At 35.3% G+C, this 27320-nt stretch overlaps 1 protein-coding gene across 1 annotated transcript; it reads left to right on the plus strand.

Moving 5' to 3' along the window:
• Nucleotides 1-231: 231 nt before the first annotated feature.
• On the plus strand, nt 232-27320 carry LOC145669874 (uncharacterized). The gene is made up of 4 exons (XM_081738220.1): nt 232-499; nt 4085-4236; nt 18595-18729; nt 27315-27320. The coding sequence occupies exons 1-4, from the start codon at nt 232-234 to the stop codon at nt 27318-27320; spliced, it is 561 nt and encodes a 186-aa protein (XP_081594346.1).

The raw sequence follows: 27320 nt of genomic DNA on the forward strand, positions 1-27320 counted from the left end.
GGAACAACGTTCAATGTTAAATATCAATGAAGTTGTGGATGAACTAAGTATAACATTCAACGGCTGGTTTTCGGAGTTTAACTTCGTCGATCTTAGTCAATAATAGTTGTGAATTTTGTATGCAATATCGGAAAGTGATATCGACGAGTTTAAAGATATCTTTCGTTTACAGCGACTAACAGAAGATATCTTTCGCCACTCATGCTTCACTATTTCGATACTTGTATTCATATGTTTGTTTTATTTCAGGTTTTTTCGAAAATAAGATCCTGGATCAGGTCACGACGGAATAGAGATCGAACTATTCAAAGGGAACAACTTTTTTACAATCCATTAGTGGATGATTTATCACCAGATAATCCTGAACCTGACCATCCAGTTGAAGAGCCTTATTATTCATATTTCTACCTAGACTTTATTCTTTATATTGACGCTCCATACGAGCTAGACCTCAAAATCCTGGAAGCGCAGGGACGTTCGATTGAAAATATTATTTCAGGTATGCTACTATTGTACGAATAAGTTAATTATTTTATATGTATACGAGCAAAAGTGCATTCACACTTTCAATTTTCATATCCTGCAACGTTGAACAACCAACAATGCAGATAAACTTGATTGCTTGAGAACTACATAAGGTGTCCTACAAGTGCACTAGTTTGTTTGAAAAATGTCAGTGTACCAAACAACAAAAAATATCCATGCTTCTGCGAGGAATAAAAAATCGGGCAGAAGACACCGTTTAGTATCTACAGAACAATTGCTATAATGAAAAAGTTACAAAGAAATCTTATTTAACATAAGACACACAAGGAAAAGTCATTGTTAGTCAAACATTCATTTCACAAGTTACAGTATTTTGTAAAATCTCTGAAGGTTTTACATTATTCGTTTCAATGTTACATTGACTTTTGATAGTTATCAGTTTTAATAACTGTACTAAAACTTCGTGAATTAAAATATCAGGTCGAGGTGTTTTCACTTCCATCATTGTTTTGCGATAATATTTTTTTTTATCAGCAAATCCATCGTAGTTCTTATTTTTATAAAATGTATTATTATTATAATTTTTATTATTTTTATTATTATTATTATTATTATTATTATTATTATTATTATTATTATTATTATTATTATTATTATTATTATTATTATTATTATTATTATTATTTTCCATTTACACATTAAAGCTAACAAGAATATTATCTGGGGTTATATTACTGGTTTCCAGTGTGTTCGGAAAATGAAACAAAAAAGAAAAAAAAGACAATCTAAGAGATTAAAAATAAGATATGCAGTGTGTGTAAGTTCAATTTACTAAAACCACTGAATCAACAGAAAACATGTCATATGTTTTAAATATGACCAATAGTCATATTTTGTGTGTACATGGGTTTGTGTAATTTAATCCCCAATTAATAACAAGCATATTTTTATGAGAAGCATATACGATATCAGAAGAATAAGACTTCTCTCTTGAAACACGCCGTAATTATCATTCACTATCCCTTGCTATATTCTAAGTAATCGAGAACTGTAATTATGTAAAAGAAGAATAAACAAAAATGAATTAAAACATAATCAAATATGAATATCAATGAATGTTTCGGATAACATTTCAATTGTAGATATATCTACTCTTTCTCTCTTTCTCTCGGTTAATATGTGCATGATTCTTGCATCTTATCTCTAGATAGAGAACTTGGAACAAAGAGAAGTCATCATATACCTTGCAAGAACAAATTAAATTTTGACGTGCAGTGGGTTTGAACTCAATACCCCAGGATTTCTAGCCCAGTGTCTTATAACACCTTACATGAAATAATGGTCGAAGAGAGAAAGAAGGGAAGGAAAGTTTGATTTAAAAAAGAAAAATACAGAAATAAACACAGAAAATTTGCCGAACGAAGGCTTAAGTAGCTAAGGCTCTATTAGGACAACTCTTTTGAAGAAATCTTGAGTGTGACACAATATTCATTTTCTCCCATAGAAGCCTGTGTGTCTTGGTAGGTATTCAATTAATTACGCTGAAATCTAAAAGATACGCCTTGTGTGGTAAAAAAAAAAAACATTATCTGTCACAAATATTTTTGTCGCGGGTCTACATTGTTTAACCCTTCCAGGAATCGATGATATGAACAATCAATCCATACAATATGTATCCACTTTTTAATTTAATTATGTTTAACAAATTTATTCAAGTACCAAATATGAATAAAGTAGTTATTTACATTTATTTTACTATTGCTGTTCACACAGCAATCTGAAAAAATAAAAATTAGAACAAATCTTCATAGCTTAGCACTTAATGTTAATATAACAAAAGTATTTCAACTAGTCCAATATATTAAGTTTGTTACAGATGTTCTAAAAGAAGCGGGAATACAATATTGCGGTACGTACATTACTTAATGATTTTAGAATGTCGTACGACTCGATTAAGAGGGAAATACTGTACAACATTCCTACAGAATTTGGAATACCTAAAAAGCTGGTTAGATTAATTAAGATATATTTAAATGAATCCCAAAGTAAAGTCTGAGTAAGGAAATTCTTGTCCATGGGGTTTCACTTCGAGAATGGTCTAAAACAAGGAGTTGCGTTGTCACCATTATTACCGAACTTTGTTCTGAGCAACGAAGGCCTAGAGCTGAGTGGTATTCACCAGTTTATGGCATATGCTGATGATATAAATCTGATAGGGGATGGTAGGAGAACAATTCATTATTCTAACACTCTTCTATTCGCTGACGACCTTAAACTATTCTCCAAAATTAATTCGCTTGAAGACTACACAAAACTACAAATAGACTTTAAGAACTGGTGTGACAATAACAAGTTTAAGTTGAACGTAAATAAATGCAAAACTCTTTCCTTTACCTGCAAAGAAAACACCATTAAATATGGCTATTCTATTGAAGGAACTATTTTGGGGACACCTACTTTAATTAAACATTAAGGAGTGCTATTTGATCTTAAACTAAGTTTTACTTATCATATTGAATAAATTGTTAATAATTCATACAGAAATCTTGGCTTTGTTATGAGAATAGGTAAAGAGTTTCAAGACGATGTTACGTTAATGAAACTCTACTTCTGTTTTGTGTGATCGCAATTAGAATATGCGACTCTGTCTTGGTCACCAACAACACTAAAACATATAGATATGATTGAAAGAATACAATCAAATAAATAAATAAACATTAGAAAGAAATGCAGAGGCCCTATCAAACGCTTGCAGGGCCATGGCTTTAGAAATAAATGCAGCGAACACTAAATACATGGAAGTTCGCCAGAATGGTAATACTACAAATTATAATTTCGTCAAGATATCAAATAATGCTTTCTACCAAGTAGATACTTTCAGATGCCTTCGAGCAATATTAACAGATCAAAACCACATCCATGAAGAAATTAAATGTTTACTGAAAGCAGGAAATTCGTGTTATTATTCGGTTCAAAATCTTTCGTCTTCTTTCGAGGAATTTGAAGCGTAAAATATAGAAGATGACAATCATGTATGTTTTGTTGTATGCATGCGTGCTTACTGCGAGCGAAGAACGTAGATTGGAAGTATTTGAGAATAAAATCTTGAGACGAATATTCGGACCAAAGGGAAACGGGAATGATGATTGCCAGAAACTTCATGATAAGGAACTGCGTAATTTGTACCATTCAACAAACATCGTTAGGGTCATCAAGTCTAAGAGGCCCAGTGTGGACAGGTCACGTAGCTAGAATGGAAGAAAGTAGTTACACTTTCAAAGGTTTGACTGGAAACCCAAGCAAAGAACGTCTATTAGGAAGACCGAGGCGCAGATGGGAGGACAATATTAAGTTAGATCTCGGAGAAATAGGAATACAAAATAGAAACTGGATCCAATTGGCTAAGGATAGAAGTCACTAGTTTTTGTGAACGCGGCATTGAACTTTCGGGTTCCATAGGCCATACAGTTAGTTACTTAGTCAATTCTATTTCTCTTTCAGAAAAGAATAAATTTTTTGTACTTATTCACAACTTCTATTCCCTCTGCTGTTAATTTCCGTATATACTTATCTTTCTTGTGATTTTTATTTGACGCAGGCAAAATGCCACAATTAGAGAGGCATCAAACAGCCCTGAGAAGATTACAATACAGAATTGATTTATTCACAAGAGACTTAAGAGTTGAACGCCAAAATACAAGTGAGAATATAAGATCTAATTTCTCACCTTGGGTAAAAACAAAAAGACAGGTAAGTCTAATTCGTATCATATTAAAATATAAATCAATATTTTAGCTTTTAATTAAAAGCACTATCGTTGAAATGTAACATGCTAAAGGACTAACTATTCCCAAAATTTCAGATTTTTTTTTATCCAGGCCCATTGGAGATATTGGACAGTGAAATGTGCCAAATTGGCATAATTCTCCAACTTTACGATTTTTGTCATTCCTTTGGGAGCAGCTACAGGTCTGCAAGTTTTTGAGTATAACCTTATGATCCCGGACTACATGCACACACAAATTCCCAAACATGTCTTCAATATCCAAAAATGTTGCTAAAAGGCCCTAATTTCACTCCTTTTAAGTGGTTTTAGGCAAAAATGTTAAGAGATCAAAATTTTAGCTCTGCACAAGTTGGAGACGTCCAGCAACTTTCAATTTGGTAGGACAAACACATGCTGAGATGTTCAAAACAATATAAATGTTTAAAATACAGAAAACGCAAAATGGCGGCAGCCGCTGCGTCGCCATGCGATGTTTAAAAAATAATTAATTGCGGTTTTGAAGTACTCTAATATAGGATAAATATTCATTTAAAAAATTGATTTTTTGGAGATGTTCGAGCGACAATTTTCCGTTTTTCTTGATCACTTAGCTTGGATTGACCCTTTTATGAAAAAAAATCACCGACCACCTTGCACTCTTCAAATTTGTTAGAGACCTTGCGATATTACGGATTTGTAATATTATCAACCCTGTGATTATTTCGAACTTGGATTTCATAAATGTATTTCTATTTGCTGAGGTTAGGTTTTTTTCAATTCGATTTCCTCAGAAAGGTACCACTCATGAAGCTTGAGTTTGACACCCCAGCATTAATGTCTAAGACTCGCCCTCACTACCGTTCACTTTCTGACATCACAAATACATTTTGAGAGGACGGTTCGAGCTTTAAGGATTTACCTTATATGAAAATGAAGAGGCAGAAGAGGCGTGATTAGAGTCTTCGTCTTCGAAACAAAACCATTTGCTCGGAGGGACTCGTGGTACTTGAATTTAGATTTTTCAAGAGCAATATCGACAAGAGGGAGGAAAAGAATGGACTTGCATCTACTGACGAAGGTACAGTAAAATCTCCGAAACAATACAGTGACAACGCTAGACTTAGAATATTATGAAAATTCCTTAACTCCTATCCTGCTCTCCTGTATTTTGTAGAAAATGAAATTGTGTTCATGTTTTCTTTCAAATATTACCATAGATCTACATCTCCTATAATTTTCATTATTATGTATTCGGCAATAGATATTATTGAATGACGTGCTCAGTCATTTTCCAGCTTTCGATGCCGGTGATGGAGAATAATTCTCGAAATTTATTAATTTTATGCTAAGTATTTTTCAAGGTTGTAGCCTCAATTCACAAAAGTACAATGGTAAATCCGTCATATTACAGTACATTCAGTTAATGGTATATAATTACATGGTCATGGATTTGTGTTTCTTACAAACAGAATGTATATGTCTTCAGTCTTTTCCCTTGAAGGTTCAAACATTTCTACTTACACTTGTTACTTGCTCATAGTGAGGAACTCCTTTCTTTCTTTCAAATTTGATTGTCTTGTTCTGTTAATTACATACAGAATTACTGTAAGGGTTGCCAGTTGCTTCTGTTTGCGGCTTTTAGACAACGGGTGAAGGTGATATTACCCTCTTCTTAGTATTCGAATTTGATGATAATCATGGTAGTATCTCAGAAGAAATTTCCCTTGTAGTTGTGAGAATTGATGTTTGAATATCCTCAGAAAATCTCTGGATATGATCTTGCAGAAGACTCTGCTACATCAATAATAATAAAAAAGCCTTTTTATGGTGTGATATCCTGCGTACAACTTTACAACCAAGGAGGCAACATTAAGATACATGCTCAAGTCTCGGTCATAGCATTGGGTACCTCACACAGAGTCTCTGTGTTAAGCAAATATAGAATAATAGCGAATTAACACGAGATATACTACTTGCAGAAGAGGGGATATGTTGGTGGTCAAGATGGAATGGGTGTGACTAATAGTGAAACGGGAACTTTTCGGAGTCAACCGTAGCGGATTGATTGTAATATAACAGTAAAGCTATGAAAATTACAAGACATCACTAATATGAAGAAATTATGTACTTGGCGTCAGATTTTGGGAATAATACGTAAGAAAAGGAAAACATGTATACCCTCGAAGTGCTAGCCCGAAACAAGTGGTAATGCATAGTTAATAAATAATGGAAATCGCAGAGTTTCACAGAATTCCTGGGCAAGCATATTATAAATGTTCCTGAGAAGAACATTTAGAACATTAAGTACGTTACCTGTTATTCCAAAAGTATCGCATATAATCCAGCCCGTCTTATTTGCTTGTTATCTTAAAAGTTTCATTACTGTATATTTTCACAACACTCCATATACATATATAAACCAACCAATTTATTTATGTAAAAGTTGGAACATAACCCTGGCATGTATACAGTATGCCATTTATATTTTCATTCCAAAATGTCACAAACTATCTCTTTACTTCTTAAAGATGAAATCGCAATTATGTGCTTCCTTTCGTGGTTCACATACTAATAGCATGTTATAGAAACTGCAGAATACTCGGTGTAGCATATCTCGCAGAATGGCAGTGATTTCGCCTTCAATCTTCTGTTTCAGGATGTGTACGGTACATCTTGCCTTTAAAATGTCCCCATAGGAAGAAATCACACACACTAAGATCAGAGGATCTCGCAGGCCACGGAATGTCACCGTTACAGGAAATGATGCACCTTGGAACAATTGGCGAACGAATTTCATCGATAGACGTGGCTCCGCCCATTGTATCATACAAGAAAGAGAGGCTCAGTGTTCGTATTCAACCCGAGTTCCTTAAAGAATTATACAGAAACAAATAATTTACGCTTAATTATTTTTATAATTTTTTTATGATGTATTATAATTTTCTTCTGTGTACATGAAAACCAAAATTTTCGTTGTTTCGGATAGTTATTTAACCGTTTCGTGTCAGTCAATTACGTGTCCCTGGCTGTCAATAAGCTGTAAGCATCATGTTGAAACACTGCTACTGAAGTATTTGACAGAAAGCAGTGCCGGACTGGCCACGTTGTCTACTTGGCAATTGCCAAGGGCCCGAGGCCCGTAGGGGCCCCGCAGGGATCAAGAGGCGCAGGCCTTGGTAGAATTTTCGCGATTGCAAATGTGTTCTTGAGTCTTCCTACCAAAAAGGTTGCGGAAGGCTAAGTTCGTCTTCCCGAAAGAAGTCTTCTCGGACCTGCCTTGCTCATATCAGTACGGTCCCATAAGCCAGTAAAACTTCGGACTTAGCATTGGCCCCCGAAGTAACTTTACGATTACCTTTGATTGTCTCAGTATTGTTTTTTTTGTTTTTGTTTTTTTTTTTTTTTGCGATCTGCTTTGTACTACATATTTATTCAGTACAGAAAATATAACGTTGTCACTTATCACGGTTTGCTACTGACGTATTAAGTTTATATATATAATATATATATATATAAGTTCGCCACTTATAGTTTCTGGGCCAGTCTAATAAGCTAGATATGGTTATCCATAATTTACGGATTAATGTGGAATTAGTCTCCAAAATATATGGTTTACCAGATTGGCTTAAACGTTAAAACTGACTATCACAACAACCAAAATTGAGATCTATCTACAACAAGTTTAACCTTGTCTGCAGTGTCGAATTGGCCACGTTCAGGGCCCTTGGCGCGGGTCCTTAAAGGCACACATATATATATATATATATATATATATATATATATATATATATATATATATATATATATATATGGGATGTATTTGTGGTTAAGTGTACGTGTGTGTGAGCAGTGTAAAGTGTAAAACTTTTACTAAATTCCCTTCCTCTACTTGACATCACAATAGAGGATGTTGTCATTTCCACGATCACCGCCGAACTTCACATCTATCTTTCGTTGAACAAAACAAATATGAAGTGAGTTCATGATTACTAGATATATACTTTCAAAGAAACTACATTTATGAAAATATTTTTACCGCAGGTATTTTACATAGAAGTAGAATAATCATTATTTAAGTAAATACGAGGGAGAGGTGAAAAGTTCTCGGCCTGACGATGAAAGACTGCGAATTTCAGTTTGAAAATGATGTTATTTTTCGACATAATCTCCCTTAACTTTAATACACTTGGTCCAGCGCTTCTCCAACATCAGTATTCCTTCCCGGAAGTGCGAGTCTGGAAGGTCGTGAAAATAGTCATCCACGACCCTCTCAACTTTTTCATTTGATGTGAAGCGCTTCCCAGAAAAGAAATTTCTTCAAGTTTGGGAATAGATAGAAGTCAAATGGTGCCAAATCAGGAGAATATGGGTGATGACCGAGCAAATCGTACCGCAAATCCCACAGTTTTTCAATCGCCAACGCACCCCTATGCACAGATGCGTTGTCCTGGTGAAAGATGATTTTCTTCTTCAAGCCGGGCCTCTTCTCGCGAATTTTGGCATCCAGCTGGTCAAGAAGGTTGGAGTAATATTCGCCTGTAATTGCTCTTCCTTTTGCAAGGTAATCAATTAACAGGATCCTTTTGCATCCCAAAACACGCTGGCCATGACGTTTCTGGCCGATACGATCATCTTCGCTTTCCTCGTCGCTGCACCACCAGCTTACACCCACTGTTTGGACTGCTGTTTCATTTCTGGCGTGTAGTGGTGAACCCATGTCTCATCTATTGTCACAAATCACTGCACAAAATCGGTCGGATCCCTTTTGAATCGGTCCAAAGATTGCTGCGAAAATCGTTTTCGCATTTGCTTTTGGTCGGCAGTCAGCAAATGCGGCACCCATCTTGCGCAGAGCTTTCGCATCCCTAGTTCTTTGTGCAAGGTGTTTCGCACCCGTTCCTCCGATATCCCCACACTCTCAGCTATCTCACCCACCCTCACTCGCCTGTTTTTCGATTGTTTCCGGTGTGGTTGCGGTTTTTGGCCTTCCTTCACGTGAGTCATCTTCGAGAGATGTACAACCACGTTTAAATTCAGCTGCCCACCTTTTAACGGTTGACATGGAAGGGGCAGAGTCCCCGTAAACTTTTGTCAACTTCGGATTAATTTCCGTATGGGTTAATCCATCCAAAACATAAAATTTGATTTCAGCATGATATTCAAGTTTATCCATTTTCACAACTAACACTGAAGACGTCTAACTGCAACAATGCATGCACACAAACTGCTTGAAAGAACAAGTTGACACTTGTTATACGAACAATTGAAAAACGCCCCTAGGCAAGAACAATATAATTTTGCTGATTGGAGTGTCATCTCTGGGTCAGGTCGAGAACTTCTCACCCCGCCCTCGTACAAATTCAAGCTGACAACGAATCTTCCAACACTATTTATTATACAAATATTCGATTTAATTTTGCTAAAAAGGGATTATAATTTTCCTTCTTCCCAAATTCAGATTTCACCCTAGTTCTAATCTCTTTCTACAATGTTAGTTCTAAACTTCTTGTTGACAGAGCTCAAATGAAACAAATATTGGATCATGATCTCTGTTCACTTCTACAACATATTTGTAAGATATGCATATACACAAAAAAGAGAATATTAATAATAAAAATAAAATATTAATAATACGAATGCAAGTAATTTGACCGTGCACTTTTATTATACGGATCCATAGTACAAGTAGGAGTCGGAGTAGGAATGTGTTAGAAGCTCCGCATGCAAGGGCGCCGATTTCTCTGTAAATTGGGGGGAGGGCATTCAGATGCAGAAAGCATATATGAGGTTTTTAAAACAAATTGCATTCAAATTATGCCAAATATTGTAAATTTCTAAATACAGTAAGGGGCCTACATGAGCTTTGGGGGGGGGGGCCTCGGCTCCTCCGGGATCGGCGCCCTTGCCAGCATGGGGTATGTTAGTTCTGTTCTAGAAATAAAATGGGAAAATTAAAGACTTCCTCAATTTTGTACGTACATGTTACAATCTGTGGATCCGTATAGTAAAACTGCTTGTTAAATATACTGGCTTGTTAAATATATAATTATGTGATAATCTGATCATATACACTGAGTGCTCTCTGAGTTACGACTGGCTCCTAATATTTCGTTCATTCACCTTTTGCTCGAAGAATGGCCTGAAACACGGCATGGCATGGATTCTACAAGCTGATTGATGTTTTCACGGGGATTTGACATCATATATCCCTGATGATATTCCACAGTGATTCCACAGATGTCGGTGGAAGAGCCATGACGCAAAAAGCACGTTCCACAACATCCCATAGGTGTTCTATAGAATTGAGATCCGGTGAGTTAGAGGGCCAATTCATATGCTGCAGCTCCGTGAAATGTATCTCAAGCCAAGCAAGTAGTTCTGGCTCAGTAGTACCGTACATTGCAGTCCTGAAAAATGCTGTCTAAGTTGGTAGGAGTGTTGCCTTTCAGGATGTACGTGATCCGCTAATACCCGCAGCTACACAACAGATATCACACTGTTGTCCATCCATACCAAGAGTTCCAGTCTATACAAACAGAAGCACCCACAAACCATTCAGCTGCAACCAATTGCCTGTACAGTACGTACCATGCACGTGGGATCCATAGCTTCGTGTTGTTGGTGCCATACATGCACGTAGCCGTCCGAGTGGTGTAGTATAAACCGCGATTCATAGAAGCAAAACATTCTTTTACAATTATCCACGGTCCAATTAGCATGCTTCTATGCTCAAGTGTGACGAAGTCTTGGGTGGGAAATCGTGAGGGGTGTATGACGAGTAGATCATCTGTTGTGAAATTTCATTCGCATTCGTCCCATATTTGAGTGGAATATGGGTATTGTACATCCACTAATTTATTGGTCACGCAATTCCCAGACACGGATGGTTCGTTTGGTTGTCACGAGTCGTGTCGTTTTACATGACGCTTGCCGCGTGGCGTGATCTTCCCTACGCCCCTGTAGTTCCCTCTGGAGGCTGTTTCCCAATTTTCTTGTCACTGTTTGCACACCTTCACTACACTGAAACTTTCGCATTCCACAAGTGTCGCTTTCTGTGTTATTGATGCATCTGTAGCTCGAACAGCCACAATCATGCCTTTTTGGAATGCGTATAAATTCTGCGCACATCCTATTTTAAGAGTGTACTGTCTGCCAACATGTAGCCCCGAGTGTATTCTTTCTCTACAATACTCTCAGTTGAGGTGCTGATGTTATCAGAACGACTGCTGACCACACCACGTAAAGAAATAGCAATCTGACAATTTAAGTAACATAATCTCTCTCTCTTCCTTATAAGGCGTAGACGTGAATGAAATACTGAAATTATTTTCAAAGGATTATTCTCCTCTTAATTATTATTTAAATTCGTAAAATTGAATTCATATGATATTTGTAATGCTAACTAATATCTATTCGTATAGTGTCTTGTTTTATCAATCACTGAGGAAAGATTTTGCTGCCGTGATTAGGATTTCTTTTAGCCCTTATGAGACCGACCTTGAAAACGACGCATACGGGGCAGTCACTTATTTAATCCTCTGCTGTGTGAACACTAATTAAGATATCGGGATGATTTTTCTATGGTAAATATGGTTGGTCCATAGTGTATCCTCATGGTATTTTCTTCCCTGAGTGTCGAATTTCCCTCTCAAATTTGAGCCCAATCAAAAAATCGAGAATTTTTAGATTTCCACTTTTCTTTTTTTCCCTTTATAACTTCCTTCGTTTTAGAGAGATCTAATTATGACTTATCAGGTGCATACCTCGTATGGATATCTATTTGTTGCGACCAATTAGATCATCCCTAAATAACTGTTACAAACTATGGAAATTAAAATTTCCCTATTTTTGGTAGAAAAATTAAAATTTTCGAAATTTATTTTTATAACTCCGTACCCATACGTACCAACGTAAATCAACTAACGCCAGTCGAACAACAGTCCTTAGTGAACAAAAGCAAGTGCTGACTGCGTAATTAGGGGGCGCAAGAAAAATTCGAACTTAGGTTCTAAACCTTGATTTTCTTTTACTTCTCTATTTACCAGAATCTATTTTTTTAAAACTACACGCTTCGTTTCTTAGACGTCGACATGATACTTGTAGGATATATTAGCAGTGTACCAAAGTTTATTTTAAGATAGTTTGCGTCTGTCTGGTAGCAGTATTTCTAGCCACAGAAATTTTTAATTCCCTCTTTTAGGGAAAAATCCCAAAAATCCCTTTTCCTCCCTTGTTGGCTACATCGGGACAAACGTACCAGTATCTGAAAGTCTCATTTTTGTTCTACACAAGGCACCATAGAAAGTTTCAAATGGATAATTAGGGGAAGTACAGCTGAAGTTTACAGTTGACCTTGCTCTCTAAGTGGAAAGATAATTATGATTTTTTTTAGGTAGAACGTAGAATAATATATTTTTTAATGGCATGCTTACTTTATTACCAATCGTCAAGATACAGGATACTTGTAGGACATATTATAGGGATACCAAAGTTAATTTAAGATAGTTTGTGTCCGTCTGGTAGCAATGTTTCTAGCCATAGAAAATTTTAATTCCCGATTTTAGGTGAAAAATTCGGAAAATATCCCACTTTTGCCTCTATAATTTCCCTCTTGTTGGCTACATTGGAAGAAACGTACCAGTATATGAAAGCCTCGTCTCCGGCCTACACAGCACATCATAAAAAGTTTCAATAGGATAATTAGGAAAGCTGCCGACAATGCATAACTTTTGATTTTTGCTTCTAAGGCGGAAAAAGTGTCAAAATTTCGTGTGTAGAATGAGAGATATTTTCTTTTCTTTCTGTCTTTGTATGGCACCCAACGACTTCAGATTTTCACCGTATGTTGTCGACACATCAGAAAATTTTTTGAGGTGACTTGGACCCATGTGGCAACAGTGGTGCCAGCTACAAAAAATTAAAGTTCTGTTAGGAATTTTTTTGTGAATTTTAACTCTACATTTCCCTCCCATTGGCAACGCTGCAATCAGACTTACTTGATAAAATTGCCACATCCTTCTAAAACACAAGGTATCAACCATATCAATCGAGTAAATAGTCTTTGAGTTGTAATTCATTAAGTGAAAATCTACGAAAACGCGAAAAATGACCCTGTCTCGAAAGGGTTAAGTTGGAAAAGCAGAAATTATTCATACCAACATTAAGGCGAAGCTTTGCAAGATTCCCATGCGAGAATTTGTTTCGACCACAAACAATGGCTAATCATATACCTAGGTAATTAGATGTTTTGGGGAACGATTAACTGTACTTTGGGCCAACGGCGGAATTAGGAAAAGAGTTCATCAACTTATCGATACTCACCGATGGGAATGGAAGTGTGACACTCAGAAGCGTATACGTTGCATCAAAGAAACCACATTGTGTGAGGCTTAGGTGTACCTTCGCGACTGCAAGAAACCAACGAGATGCTCCTGAAAATGCAAAAAGGCTTTCTGAAAAGGGTTCATGGTGACTGCCGGCTTCCCTCAGCGGTACGAACTGGAGATTGTCATTCTATTGTAAAGAACTAAAATCAACTCGCAGTACTAACAGAAGCTCTTGAGTACAATCTACGTGTAAGAGTTACTAGAAAAAATGAGATGAAATCTTTCAGTTTAACATCCCACGGTTATACCTGTTAAGCTAAGGGAGGCGGATGATTAAGACAAGTGAGATGATGAAAACATCGGTGGTACGAGAATGTGGGAGGAAACGGGAATACCTCGAGAAAAGCCCCCGACACGATGGTGTACATCACAAACTTACTCGGTCGGAGATCGAAGTAAAAACACCACGCACCAGAGGTAGGCGCTGTACCAATGAGCACTGTGTCCCCCAAAACGATACTAGAAATCACGGAAACGAGATCAATATTGTCAAGACAAAGAATTGCCACACACCTCTTACATTCTACCAGGATATGAAGGAGACTAATTGAATACCTTTCAACGAAATATCAACTAAATCAAATGAAGTTTTCTGGATTTAGACTTTTGAAAGTCCTTTAGACAAGAACGTCATGCTAACCGAGACAAAAGTTTTAATAATTTAAAACCGCCATCTATACTGCTATCCTAAGTTTAATATCAAATATCAGAAAGGGTATCTCTAAACGAAGTTCCAATACTCAAGAAATAGAAAGCGAAACTGTGATACTATCTGCTTCTACTACAACTGTGCAAAAAGCATCAATTATGTGTGCTCCTGCTGTGAATTGTTAAATTTAATAACAATCATTTATTAGCTTATTTTCATTTCTAAAAGTAAATTATATGAAAATTATTAAAATCCTCAATGCAGTTAAGAAAAACTCTTATTTACGTTGTACATTCACAGACAGCTTGAGTAAACATGTATGTTCTTATTGTCATTGCAAAAGCTACCAATAAATGTAAGATTAGTTTCTCTTCTTCCCGATATATTCCCTTCACCCTAGCCAAGAACTTCCTCGTTCATTGTAAGAAACAGTCAATGAACATCCCTATCAAATAAAATGGCAGAGAACAATTTTTCAAGGGGTAATCGTAATGAAGACAGTACGAGCAACATCGAGAAGAGAAAGGTTCAACACCATTGGAGACGGCTTTGCTCCACACCTCTTCGGTGATAGTTGTGAAAGTATATCGCCACAGAAACAGTTTAAGAGAACATCTAATTCATCATGCAGAGATGAATAGCAACACTCATCGTAGGTTCTCCCCAACGCCCCTAGCAGCTTAACAGGATTTGGTTCCAGATGTCAACTCACTTCGATTTCTACCATTTCCAACCAGACAGTAGAAGAGCTGTTAAGATTCGATTCGTCATTCCAGACGACGAGGATGACGCCAATCACACAGGAGTTCTCAATGCTTTATTTTAATAATCTTTTCCTTCCTCACTTTATGTCACCTTCTAAACTAGTATCTTTTTTTATAACATTGAATCTTTTGAGTTTTATCTATACTCAAACATTTTTTTTTAATGCCCGTGCAGGACATCAGTTGTCATCCCCATCCTTTTATCCCTTAGCTAGCTGTTTAGTAACTGTAATCTGAGCAAATAACTGAGGCCCTCTACGCGGTACACAGCGTAAAACTTCCCATTCACATTCCGCAACAAGTGGCGTACCTCTGAAAATTGAATACAGTTAACTTTAAATTTTCCTTTATTATTGTCAAAAATAGAATTAAAAAAATAATGTAGCTAGAAATCAACGCTTCCGGCAATTTCATTTCATTTTAATATATCTTCGCCTTTTAACATTTCTCCGCAGTTCAGACGTAAATTCCTTAAGGGGGCAGACTACCAAATATTTTGCCCGTTTTTCGTAGGTGAAAAGAGAAAATGAAAGGTAACTTACCACAATAATAGATAATGTTATTTTACACCTGAAAATACGAATCGCAACAATAATCAGTGTTGCCATCCATAGAATGACAGTGTGGCCAAAATTTGAAGTACCCAAAAATCTTGGTTAACCCTTAACGAGTTTTCGTAACCATTTGGTTACACATTTTTTGATTTTGCCTATTGGGTTGAAGAGTGTTATATTTCCGTATTGTTCATTGTAGTTATTTATGTACATACTTTCTGTGATGGGAGAGCAGCTATTGCCTCCTTGTGACAACTCTGGTGAATTTTATGCGGGAAATAGTGTGTGGATATGTTGTTATTTTGCAAGCAATGCTGGAAGTAGACAGAAAATATTAAATACTGAAGGTAAGCAGTTTATGTTTTATTTTCTTGATATGTTCTTGTTTGTAAGTCATTGCCCAACAATGTGCAAGTATGAAAACGGCATAATGTCAAAAATTGATTACTATTTACGATAAAAAATATACTACGTAACCATTTGGTTACATTGTCCGATAACGGATCAAACGTATACTTTGTACAAGAAAAGTACAATATATTGGACTAGCTTATATTGCTGTATCATTTGATATTTTTATAGAAAATCTAACGTGAAAAAGAAACATAGTACTCTGTTTATTAGTCAAATTTTAAATTTCATACAGAGGCTTAGTATGGAATATATATATATATATGTAAATCTATATGTGTTAAGTTTTACTGTGAAATCTCATGTCAGATGCAAAGGAAAAATATTGTGATAGCCTTTTACATTTTTGCAAGTGATTGTGTTTCGTCAAAAATGGATGAAGAACTTACCTCCGTTGATATATCCTATGGAAGGAAACTAAACATAAGGCCAACAGTAGTGATCTCTTTCTCTTCTAATCTATCGGATTTCGGAACCTCGGATTTAGAACCTGATCTTACTTTCAGTGATTCAGATCCAGATTATATACCTGAGATATAGTACAGAGTGAGGCATCAGTCAGTTAAGACTCCTGTAGCACAGGAACATCTTGGCATTCACATTTGGTTCATGGTACATGTTTTCGGGTGGGTAATGGACCATATTGTTTGACATAATTGCCCTGGCGGCCATCTTGGAAGCCGTAATCTTGGATCAAACTTTGGATTTTTAAAATGGAAGGGGATATGTGGGGTATCATTTGATACGACCTCAATTTCAGGGAAACAGTGATACAGACTACTTCACCTACCGTTATTGGTTCAGAAGTTATTTTGTCACAAAGTGTGAAAATTTGGCATTACAGCATTATTTGCTCTATGTGCTATCCTTCTTGAGCAAGACAAACTGCAAAGCGCCTCTGCCAATCCGCATGGATTCGCAACAGCATGTCAAAGGTTTCACAAGATTGCAAACATCTCTGCGTCAGATGGTGGATATCATGGATGGGTTCTTGATAAGTAAGGTTCCTCAGATGATAGCAGAGGAAGAGCTCTAGTGGCGTAAAATCTGGTCCACTCTATTCGTCTCCGTCGTCCATTCCAATGTCCCGGAAATGGTCTATCGAGCCATTCGCGTGAACATAAGGCATAGTGAGGTGGAGCACCGTCTTGCTGAGAAATTATGGGAAATCACCGTTCTCATTCAAGATAGAGGAGTAATGCAATATCTGAAGGATGTAAAGAAAATATTAACTCTTCCAACAATGAGACAAAATCGTTAAGGAGGCAGAAGATAAGATTTTTTTTCTTATCTTCTGAGGCAAACACATGAGAAGTGTAGACGAGTCAAACATGTTCATAGAACTCTGCCGTACACCAATGAAATGAAAACGATGGTGTCTTAGAATTTTTGGGTACATGCTAGATTTAGTTGTTGTAAACAGTTGGTTACCTTACAAAAGAGAGTGTAACGTATTTGGGAAATCATCCAGACATCTTAAAGTGTTTCGGGCTGATACTGCATCTGCACTAGTATCATGCAGAAAGCCTAAAGAAGAGAGACCATCTTTAGAAAGCTTGGGCGAACCTCAAATAAAAATATGTCGACCTGTTGCTACGTGACCATGTGATAATACAAGGAAAGAGTTTGTTGCTCACTTACAAAAACGACTAAGGGAAGATGTCGTTTTTGTAAGTCGGGAGTAACAAGCTCACTAAAGAATTCCTTTATGCAGTTCCATCTGTAAGTATATGTATCACGATAAGGAATGTTTTTGTCACTTGGTAATTGATATCCTTTGTAGACCCCTAAGTCACTGTTACACTATGATGATATATTCAAATTTAAAAATATAAAAAATGAAATAAAAAAGAATATTCTATAAAACTACGCATATATTTGAATATCATATTTATTCAATCTGTATTTTCAGCGAAATATAAATATTAATATTTTTTTCTATGTGGACTCATACATAGTACCTTATGTTCTTATAAATTAATATTCCAGATTTAGATATTAAATCCTATAAAGTAAACAACTCTTACCATGTTTCATTTATTTCTCCTTTCTTATGAGACTACTTTTCTTTATTACTATATGGCTACAAGTACTCAAAAATCACTTTACGGAAAACTGTGCAACGTAACCATTTGGACACAACTCAGTTCTCGAAAACTATTGGCGGGAAAATTTAGAAAACTACTTTCAAATGATATACAATCCAAATAGACGACATACTGCAAATATCATAATTTTTGGATAATTTTCAAAGGTAGTGAACTGTTAAGGGTTAAATCAGAGACTAGAAAAATAAACTGAACGGTAATTGATGACTTATCATGATATCTGTGTTCCTTGTTAACTACTTTTTAAATATTATTTGTATTTATTTGGAAATAATTTATTTTGTAAAATCTTATGTAAGTTATTACAAAATAAATACAAAATAAGAAAAGTTGTTAGCTTTTGAAAAAATATTTAGTAGTCTGCCCCCTTAAGTCTTTTATTATTTCATTGTATAGAGTAATCAATATTTGTTTTTGTTACTCTTCAATAACTACTTCAATATAATTGGTGTTTTTGTATACCTATTTAGATAGAACTGGAAGATCAGATATTACAACTTATATCAGACAAGAAAAAGCTTGTGCGTATGATTAAAAATGAAGAAAAGGAAATGGACGAACTTAAGAGAAGACTTGCACTGGTCAGTGATCTAAGACTAAGGAGGGTATGTACATGTGAATCCGTTTCTTTCTTTCCGAAATAGTTGTTTTCATTCTATTAATACGTAGTTATTTCATTATATGCAATTGGATTATTATCACTCTAAGAGCTATTATAATAAGAATTTTAATGTTATAGTACGCGGCACCCGTACTGGCGTATGACCCTGAGCGTTGCTCTCATGTTGACCAACCTAGTTGCAATGACATTACCAGCGCAATGAAGTGGAAGACTGCTTCGGCAGAACCTAAAATAGAATAGTGACGTTTCGGACGTAAGACAGTAATGAATATATTTCTGAGAATATAAGTGAAACAACCATGTTTCTAGCTTATTTTTAAGTGTTTTACGGCCGTTTTATTTTCTCTCATTTCTTACTGTCGTTATTGCTTTCTTATAAAACTTGATTTTATCAACGAGAATTAGGTTTAAGAGATTAATTTTATTACTCCCCTCAAATTTTAAATTTGCGTCAGTTCTAAAAGGAATGTACAACTACAACTCTACAGTGCGTCCTTTTAGTACTACTGTGTAGAACTGTTTGAGGACACTAATCTCAATAAATTTTAAACTTACATTATTAGGTTATAACAGCTGTTCCTATTATTACAATTTTTAAAACTATTTATACGTTATTTCTTGATTTAACTTGGTTGAGTCCATGTATATTGGCTACGATTGTTATGTTTTAATTCTTCTTTAAATTTTCTTATGCTTCATTTATTTATTCTGTTTCTATTTATTTTGTTTATTTTTATTAGATGTTTATTTAGTATTTATTTTTTATTAATGTATAATTTTATTTATTTTGGTGGACTTCTTCTATCTTCAGGTTTTCCCTGTATGAGCTTGGTTTTCAACTACTATTTCAGATTTCTCTCCTGTGATCATATTTAATTCTTTCATTATTTATACACTGTGTGTTTTATTTAATTTTGCCCATTTTGCACACTAAAAGCACTAAGAACACTAACTTGACACTTAATCCACATTCATCAAACCACACTAAACCACACTAGTCTACACTAATCATTAACGCGGTCCTCTTGATAGTCCTTTGGGTCTTCGTTTATTGAATCTTATCGTGGTTGGAATATATTTTTGACCCGGTAACACAGGTTTGAGGTCCAGGGCCCACTCTGAGTACTTAGTGTGGACCCTGGTCCGAGGTATCCTTCCATCTCTGCCGATGTAGGGATCAATCTTTATTAACATGAAGTAATTGAGACATTCACGAAGTCAAACTTGTGAAATATGGAGACACAGTCATAACCAACATGCAGACGTTCACACCAGATGAACCCGCCACCCGAAGGAAAGACACACTTCCAAAAAACACACTCTAGTGCGTCCGGGGTTTCGCTACAAGGCACCTATGCCTTGGCAAGCACTAGCACAATCACACTCATTCCCCCCGGCAAATACGGAGTTCCTTATCTTCCACGACGGTGGCGCAGTGGCTCAGTGGTTGAGCGTTCACCTCTGGTGCTTACTTAAAAAATATCTCATTCCACCTCTGAAATTCACACTTTTCTTACCATTTACAGAACGTGGCATATTATAAGCTTCAACTGTACTTCCCCTAATTATTCTACCGAAATTTGTTATGGTGCGCTATGTAGGCTAAGAACGAGGATTTCAGACAGTTGTACGTTTGTTCGAGTGTAGCCAACAAGAGAGAAATAATAGAGACAATTTTTTTTTTCAAAATTTCCCCCTAAAATCGGAAATAAAAATTTTCTGTAGCTGACAACAGTGCTAGCAGACACACACAAACTATCTTAAAATAAGCTTTGGTATCCCTATAAGATATCCTACAAGTATTGTGACGATGTCTAATAAAGTAAGCAGGTCATTAAAAAATATTTCAGCCTGCCTAAAAAATCTCAGTTATCTTTCCACTTACAGAACAAGGTCTACTGTAAACCTCAACTGTACTTCCCCAAATTATCCTATTGAATCTTTCCGTTGCGTTGTGAAGGGCAAAGACAAGACTTTCAGATACTGGTACGTTTGTTCCGATGTAGCCAACAACAGGGATATAATAGACAAAACACGTAATTTTCCCAAAATTTTCCCCTCAAATCTGGAATTAAAATTATCCGTAGCTGGCAACACTGCTATCAGACAGACGCAAACACTGGTACATTAAACATGGTACATCTTAAAATAAACACTGGCACATTACTAACATATCCTACAAGTAGCATGGCGATATTTGAGAAACAAAGCTTCTAATTACGAAAAATATATTTCGATAAACAGAAAAGTAGGAGAAAATCAAGAGTTAGAACCTAAATCCGAATTTTTCGTGCGTCCCCTAATTACCCCATTGTAACGATATGTACCCGAGTTTATTCAGTAAGGACAAATGTTCGACTGGCGTAAGTTGACTTGCACTCGGACATATAGGTACGGTTTATAACAAAAATTTCGAATTTTTTGCCCAAATTTAAGGAGATTTTAATTTCCGTAGTTTGCAACACTGCACACAGGCCCGTCCAATTGATGTCAACAATTAGGTATCCATCCGACGTATCTACCTGACAAGTCTTAAGGAGGTCTCTCTACAACGAATGAAGCTACGGGGGAAAAGTAATGAAGAAAATTCGAAATTCGAAAATTCTCGAATTTTTGACTGGAGTGAAATTTGAGAAGGAAATTCGACACACAGAAGAAAAAGAAACTAAAATTATAAACTATGGTCCAACCATATTTGGCAAAAAAATATACAGATATCTTAATTAGTGTATATACAGGAGCGGATTCAAAAAGTGACACAACCGGATGTGCCACTTTAGCCACCTGGGCCCGAAAGGGTTATTGTACATTTGATTACACTTTTTTGACTAGTAACTTGTGTTGTTGTAGTAATTATAGTCTTTACTAATAATAATATCGTTGTTGTAAACAATCACTTTATAAGGAAACATTTTCTCTCCTTTTTACATCTTGGTTTCAATACTGATGCTGAGAAATGCAGGGTGTTTCAAAATGAATATCGGGGAATTAAGTCTTCGTAGTACTTATTACATTTTACGTACAATTATAAACAATACATCAAATAAAAGAACACCTCAAAGTTTTTGCTTCAAGTGTTCGATGTGAGCTTCATTCGTCACACAGCACACATTGAGTCGATAGGCGAGAAAGGTCCATAAACTTTCCGCCATATGGCACAAAATATTCAATTCACACAGACGGTTGCACTGTAACTACAGATTCAGTCTTTGCAAAATTAAAACACAAAAAGTTTTCTGCTCTCTAGTCTCCATCTTTGCTACTTGCTCTTTCTAACGGCAGACAGAGGGAACAATGCATGGCATGCGTGTGTACAAAACTGTTTGAGTTGCTCTTTCATTTGATAATACTTATAATTGTAAGTTAATTGTAAGAGATACTACAAAGTTTCAATACCCTAATATTCATTTTGAGACACCCTTCATTACTTCAAATTATGTCATCCTATATACATGTCTTGTATGTACAGTACATATCATCAGCGCCGGCCCTAGGCAATTTGTCGCCCGTGCAATGACGTAATTTGCCACCTCCCTCTATTCTCCAGAAATAACAAATCTTAAAAGTCACGATTTTAAGTACGCTACTCCAGCATGAACAACGAAGGGGGGGAAACGACACTCGCACTCAGAAAGGCTTAAATACTTACTACAAATACGATCTTGTTGTGTCTGTTTTTTCTTTAAATATTAATCTATTATGTTAGTGAAAGATAAAGCAAATACATCTGAAAGATGGTAATCCTTTATATAGAATGCAATATCGAGTTTCAATCTCAGAATATCAGTTTGCAATTATAGTGCAACTAGCTCTTTTATCTTTATTTCTTGATTTTCCTTCTACATCTGTTTTTTTTTAGTGTTTTGTTTGCACCTTCAATGTTAACGATCTTATTTGCTACAAAGACAAGATAAGCTTTCATATCAGAACTCAGATAACTAACCAAAGGGGACAGGCGTTCGAGAACTGAGTTCTCGTATTTGACAACAATCAAGCAATTTATTCAGGGATTTATTTTATTATTTGCTTTAGCACTGATCATGTGACTTAAACAAATGTGACCTAAACATAATTTATGAATGTAGTATTCAAATAGAAGGTCAGCTTAGTAAATTTAACTACAATGATCACGAAGTCTGTTTCCAACAAGAAATATTTATTTTAAATAAAATACTTATGAAGGAAATAATAAAAACTTCTGACCAGAGTATATACACTTGTTTATTAAAAACTAAATTCTAGTGTAACAGTGTCGACAGCTTAACGTTGTCTTCATGAGACAACACTGTTACATACTGTTACACTAAAATTTAGTTTTTAATAAACAAGTGTATATACTCTGGTCAGAAGTTTTTATTATTTCTTTAGTTAGTTCCAGACTTATGACAGATATTGCTGCCCCGTGCGAATGCGGTAGAGCCGGCAATGCATATCAGACATCTAGTCAACAAATTATTTGTATATGATATTCAGAAAATTATTAGTAGGCAAATTATTATTAGTTTTTACCTTTAGACAAGTTATTTGCATTTTATACTGTTCGTGATATTATTTTCGTACTTATTAAAGGCCTACTTTCACGAAAGAAAAAAGTTCATTTATACTTTTATTTTTTGGTTGATATTGGTGAAACTACAGAAACCCAGATTATTAGTAGGTACGCTACTCATATAAATTGTAAAATATCTGTACCGTATCAGATCTAGTATTTAATTTATGCTGCATTTTATGGTAATTACACCTACATAAAAATACTTCAGACTTAAATGACGTAAGATACATTACAAATGACTATTTGAAAAAAAATTGACTATTTAAACACTAAAGCTCATCATCATTTTATAGTTCATTTGCAAACCTACCGTGAAAATTTTAGGGAGCCAGAAAAACTTTAGTGAGCCGGACAACTATGTCCCCCGTGGATATGAGCCTGACACACTTCTCTTGCAACAGATTGTTTCACACATGGCAATGCACTTTTAAATTTGATGCTCTTAGTTTGTGAAAGGTACATATTTCGCTGTACGTGCATTGTACTTTCTTTTCGAAGAAGTATCGTTTTATCACCAAGTACTCTATGTTATGATGACCTTGTAATATCTACCATCCTAGTTAATGTACACAAACAGATTCACTAAGCATTATTTTTCAACTTGAACAAGTAATGGCGTTTTAAGTGTTTGTGCATAAAATCTAAATTGAAGGCATTTTCCAACGGGCCCTTTGTTCAATAGGTATATGATACTGGTATTAAGAAACCTCAAAACTTCTTGTTGTTTTTCAGCTTCCATTGATAGGTATTTTCTAGACAAAATAACATATTTGTCATCTTCCAGAGTTATAGGTAATCTGGATCCAAACTTTATACAAATGACTTGGAAGAATATAATAAAGCAGAAATTATTTTAAAATGATTTCAAAAGATCACATGAATATAGAAATTGTAAACAAGTAACCATGATGACGTTATGATAGATACTATTTTGAACGACACTTCTTAACGAGAATAATGATATATACATCATAAACGTATGTGATACTATTTTGCTGATGCTGCAAGAAGTTTTTTTTTTCTGACATGTATGATTGTATCATGATGGTGCAATTTTTGTGCACAATGTTGCCAGATATTATTGTTCTACACGGTTCAGATTCCTTAGAAACGATTCTTTTTACGGCTTCGAAACTTTTTGATTAATAAGAAACATCAAGTTATTGATCGGAAAATTAGACGCTGTAGGCACCATCCATCTAGAAGATAATAAATATGGTAGTCGTTCGGGGTCCAAGTCCGTCTGAAAGTGGAAAGTCTATATTCTTGTTTACTTCTACTCTTGAAGAATTATATAAATATATGTTACGTTTGAAGTTGTTAAGATTCTCCCTTACTCTCCTCAAAAACTAGTAGTGACCATAAAGTTTTTATGTTTCAGATTCAGTGGGAGCGGGAGCGGCTAAGTCAAGAAATTGATTAAACAAGTAATAGTCAATGATAGATAACAGTGACTGAAACAGCAGGTAAGAGAATTGTTTAAAATGACCAGTTTATTTATGTTCTCACAGCTTCGTAGAATACTTTTGAATCTATTTGAGTTAAAGTTGAATCTAGCGCTGTTTGACTAAATGTAAGAATATTTTTTATATCAAAATAAAAAAATACAATCTTTGTAACTCACTCGACCCTAAGGATTGTATTTATATTTTCATATACAGTAAATTGAGGTATACAGTATATGTACGAAAATTAGATTTTGTTTCCCCATATATCACAGGCTTCTTATTTTATGAGTGATGTTTTTCTGTTACTTTTCAACATAATTTGAGTCTACTTCTAAACTAAATTTGTAGTCTTTGTCTTAACTCAACTGTCAAAGAGCTATGAGAAGACTTTTGAGGGATCTCATTTAAACATGAACTCCATTTCAGTGTAGAAAATTGCTTGAACAAAAACCTTTCAGGTTTAGAAACAACAAGAAATAACCGAAGGTATAACCAAGTGGGGTAGAGCGGATTAACAAGCAGTCTAATATTCTTACGTATATCTAAAACGTTTACCATAATTTGTTACGTAGTGCCTAACAGACATGCTTTGCATGAGCATGCTTCCAGGTTCATTTCCCGGTGAGGATACATTCTTAGAACACAAATCTCACTAGCGATTTCAATAACTCTAATGTCTTAGTAAGTGAATCCTGTCTCATATAGCCTTGATTCTGAAACTAATCATCCAGTCTGTCACCATATCGGCTCCATGTAATAAGCAAAACTACTCAGGGAAGACCATAACTAACTGTAATTTCTTTGATCTGCTCTGCGCTTCCAGAAGTTATCGCTTGAACAATACTTCCAACTGATGACTTGTACAGCCACCAACAAAATTATCTCCACCATGACTGCTCTAATTCCATTACATGGGGTCCAGATCATTTGCAGTTGTGAAAACGCCTGGGCAATGCAACCCAACTTACATGAAAATTTTCTCGGCACTGACAGCAGTTGGTAGCACTCAGGCAGGTGTTTATGCAGGTAAAATTGTAAAGTAGGTGATTAATGAAACAGTTCTCCAGTCTAAGATGAATCTCTATGGTTCGGATCGTTTTGCCCAATGAACACCATATAGTAACGTCAATATTGCTGTGTATGTAATGTATTATTTCATTATATACTATGTGTTCAGAGAAATAAAAATACCGACCACACATGAATCAGAAAGTACTTGAAAGTAGATGAAAATATCAAACGTAGAAAAACTGCTGGAAATAAATTTTTGTAATTCATTGCCTTTATTGACAGATCTTCTGCAATTATCCTCATTCCAATATCTTTTTCTATCCGGGGACGAAATGATCTTGCTTGTTACACTGAATATGCATTGAAATTGAAATTGAAACATTTTGAAAAAAAGTTTGAACATGGCCATGATTTGAACCTGGGTCCGCAGAGTAGAAGTTCAATGCGCTAACCACATTCCTACCTCGTCACTTCATCTTCCATCCAAAGTATAAGGTAGTTAAAATCGTTTCATGGAAGATGATACACAAGAGACTAATGCTGGTATAAGGAGACGATCCTTATGTGAATGTCACAATGACTTACTCGAGATTATCTTTAACTCAAACACACACACACACACACACACACACACACACACACACACACACACACATATATATATATATATATATATATATATATATATATATATATATATATATATATATATATATAAGACCTTCGTCAACGAGAAAAATATCAGGAAACGTTTTTCAAGTTGAGACTACGTCATCATTTTTAACCATGGGCACGATTTGCATTACAATTCTTCCTCACCTTAATTTCAATTTGTAAAGATGAAATGACGTCGGAATTATTTTTACATTTTTTGAGTTGTATCAACACGTGTAGAAATAGAAAGTACTATTTTTATCTTCTGTAACTATCAGGTTATTTTCGTATCTAGGTATGAGGAATTTGTGGCAGAGTGGCAAAACATGAAACTCCTATGGCAGACCCCGGTTCGAATCCTGTCGGGGCGATTACTTTTTTCATTATTGGAAGGTATTGTTTACGTAATTGGTATTGTAATTCGGTTATTCGTTTATTATTATTATTATTATTATTATTATTATTATTATTATTATTATTATTATTATTATTATTATTATTATTATTATTATTATTATTGCAAACTCGAGACTTGGATACACATTTTATATTTTAAGAAGTTTCTGATTAGATTTCAAGTCTTTTTGTTGAAGAATGAACACATCCATTGTAAGGGGTTAGAGGAGGGAAATATCATCATGTTGTTTTTTGTTTCTTTGTTATATTCACGCTACACTAAGCCTATATACTACATTTCACCGAAATCGATGAACTTCGCGTATTAACAACATTTAAAATATCAAGTTGTCGGAAAAGTCATGACGTATTTGGGAAAATAGGAGAAATGATGATTTGCGGATATACTAGAGATGTTCGGATCCGTGCAGTTGTTATGTCATGAAAGGCTAAGAGGTTGTACATCTTGTGTATTAATATTACTATTTGTTTAGTTTGTTTTTACAGATGTGA

Source organism: Thermobia domestica, chromosome 14, assembly GCF_964235325.1.
Source record: "Thermobia domestica chromosome 14, izTheDome1.hap1.1, whole genome shotgun sequence".
NCBI classification, from domain to species: Eukaryota; Metazoa; Arthropoda; class Insecta; order Zygentoma; family Lepismatidae; genus Thermobia; species Thermobia domestica.

Bases quoted from the DNA above. Each gene is read 5' to 3' on its own strand.
- LOC145669874 (XM_081738220.1), top strand. From the start codon at position 232: ATGTTTGTTTTATTTCAGGTTTTTTCGAAAATAAGATCCTGGATCAGG. The intron at 500-4,084 runs GTATGCTACTAT...TATTTGACGCAG, and splicing joins GATTGAAAATATTATTTCAG to GCAAAATGCCACAATTAGAG. The intron at 4,237-18,594 runs GTAAGTCTAATT...ATACCTATTTAG, and splicing joins GGGTAAAAACAAAAAGACAG to ATAGAACTGGAAGATCAGAT.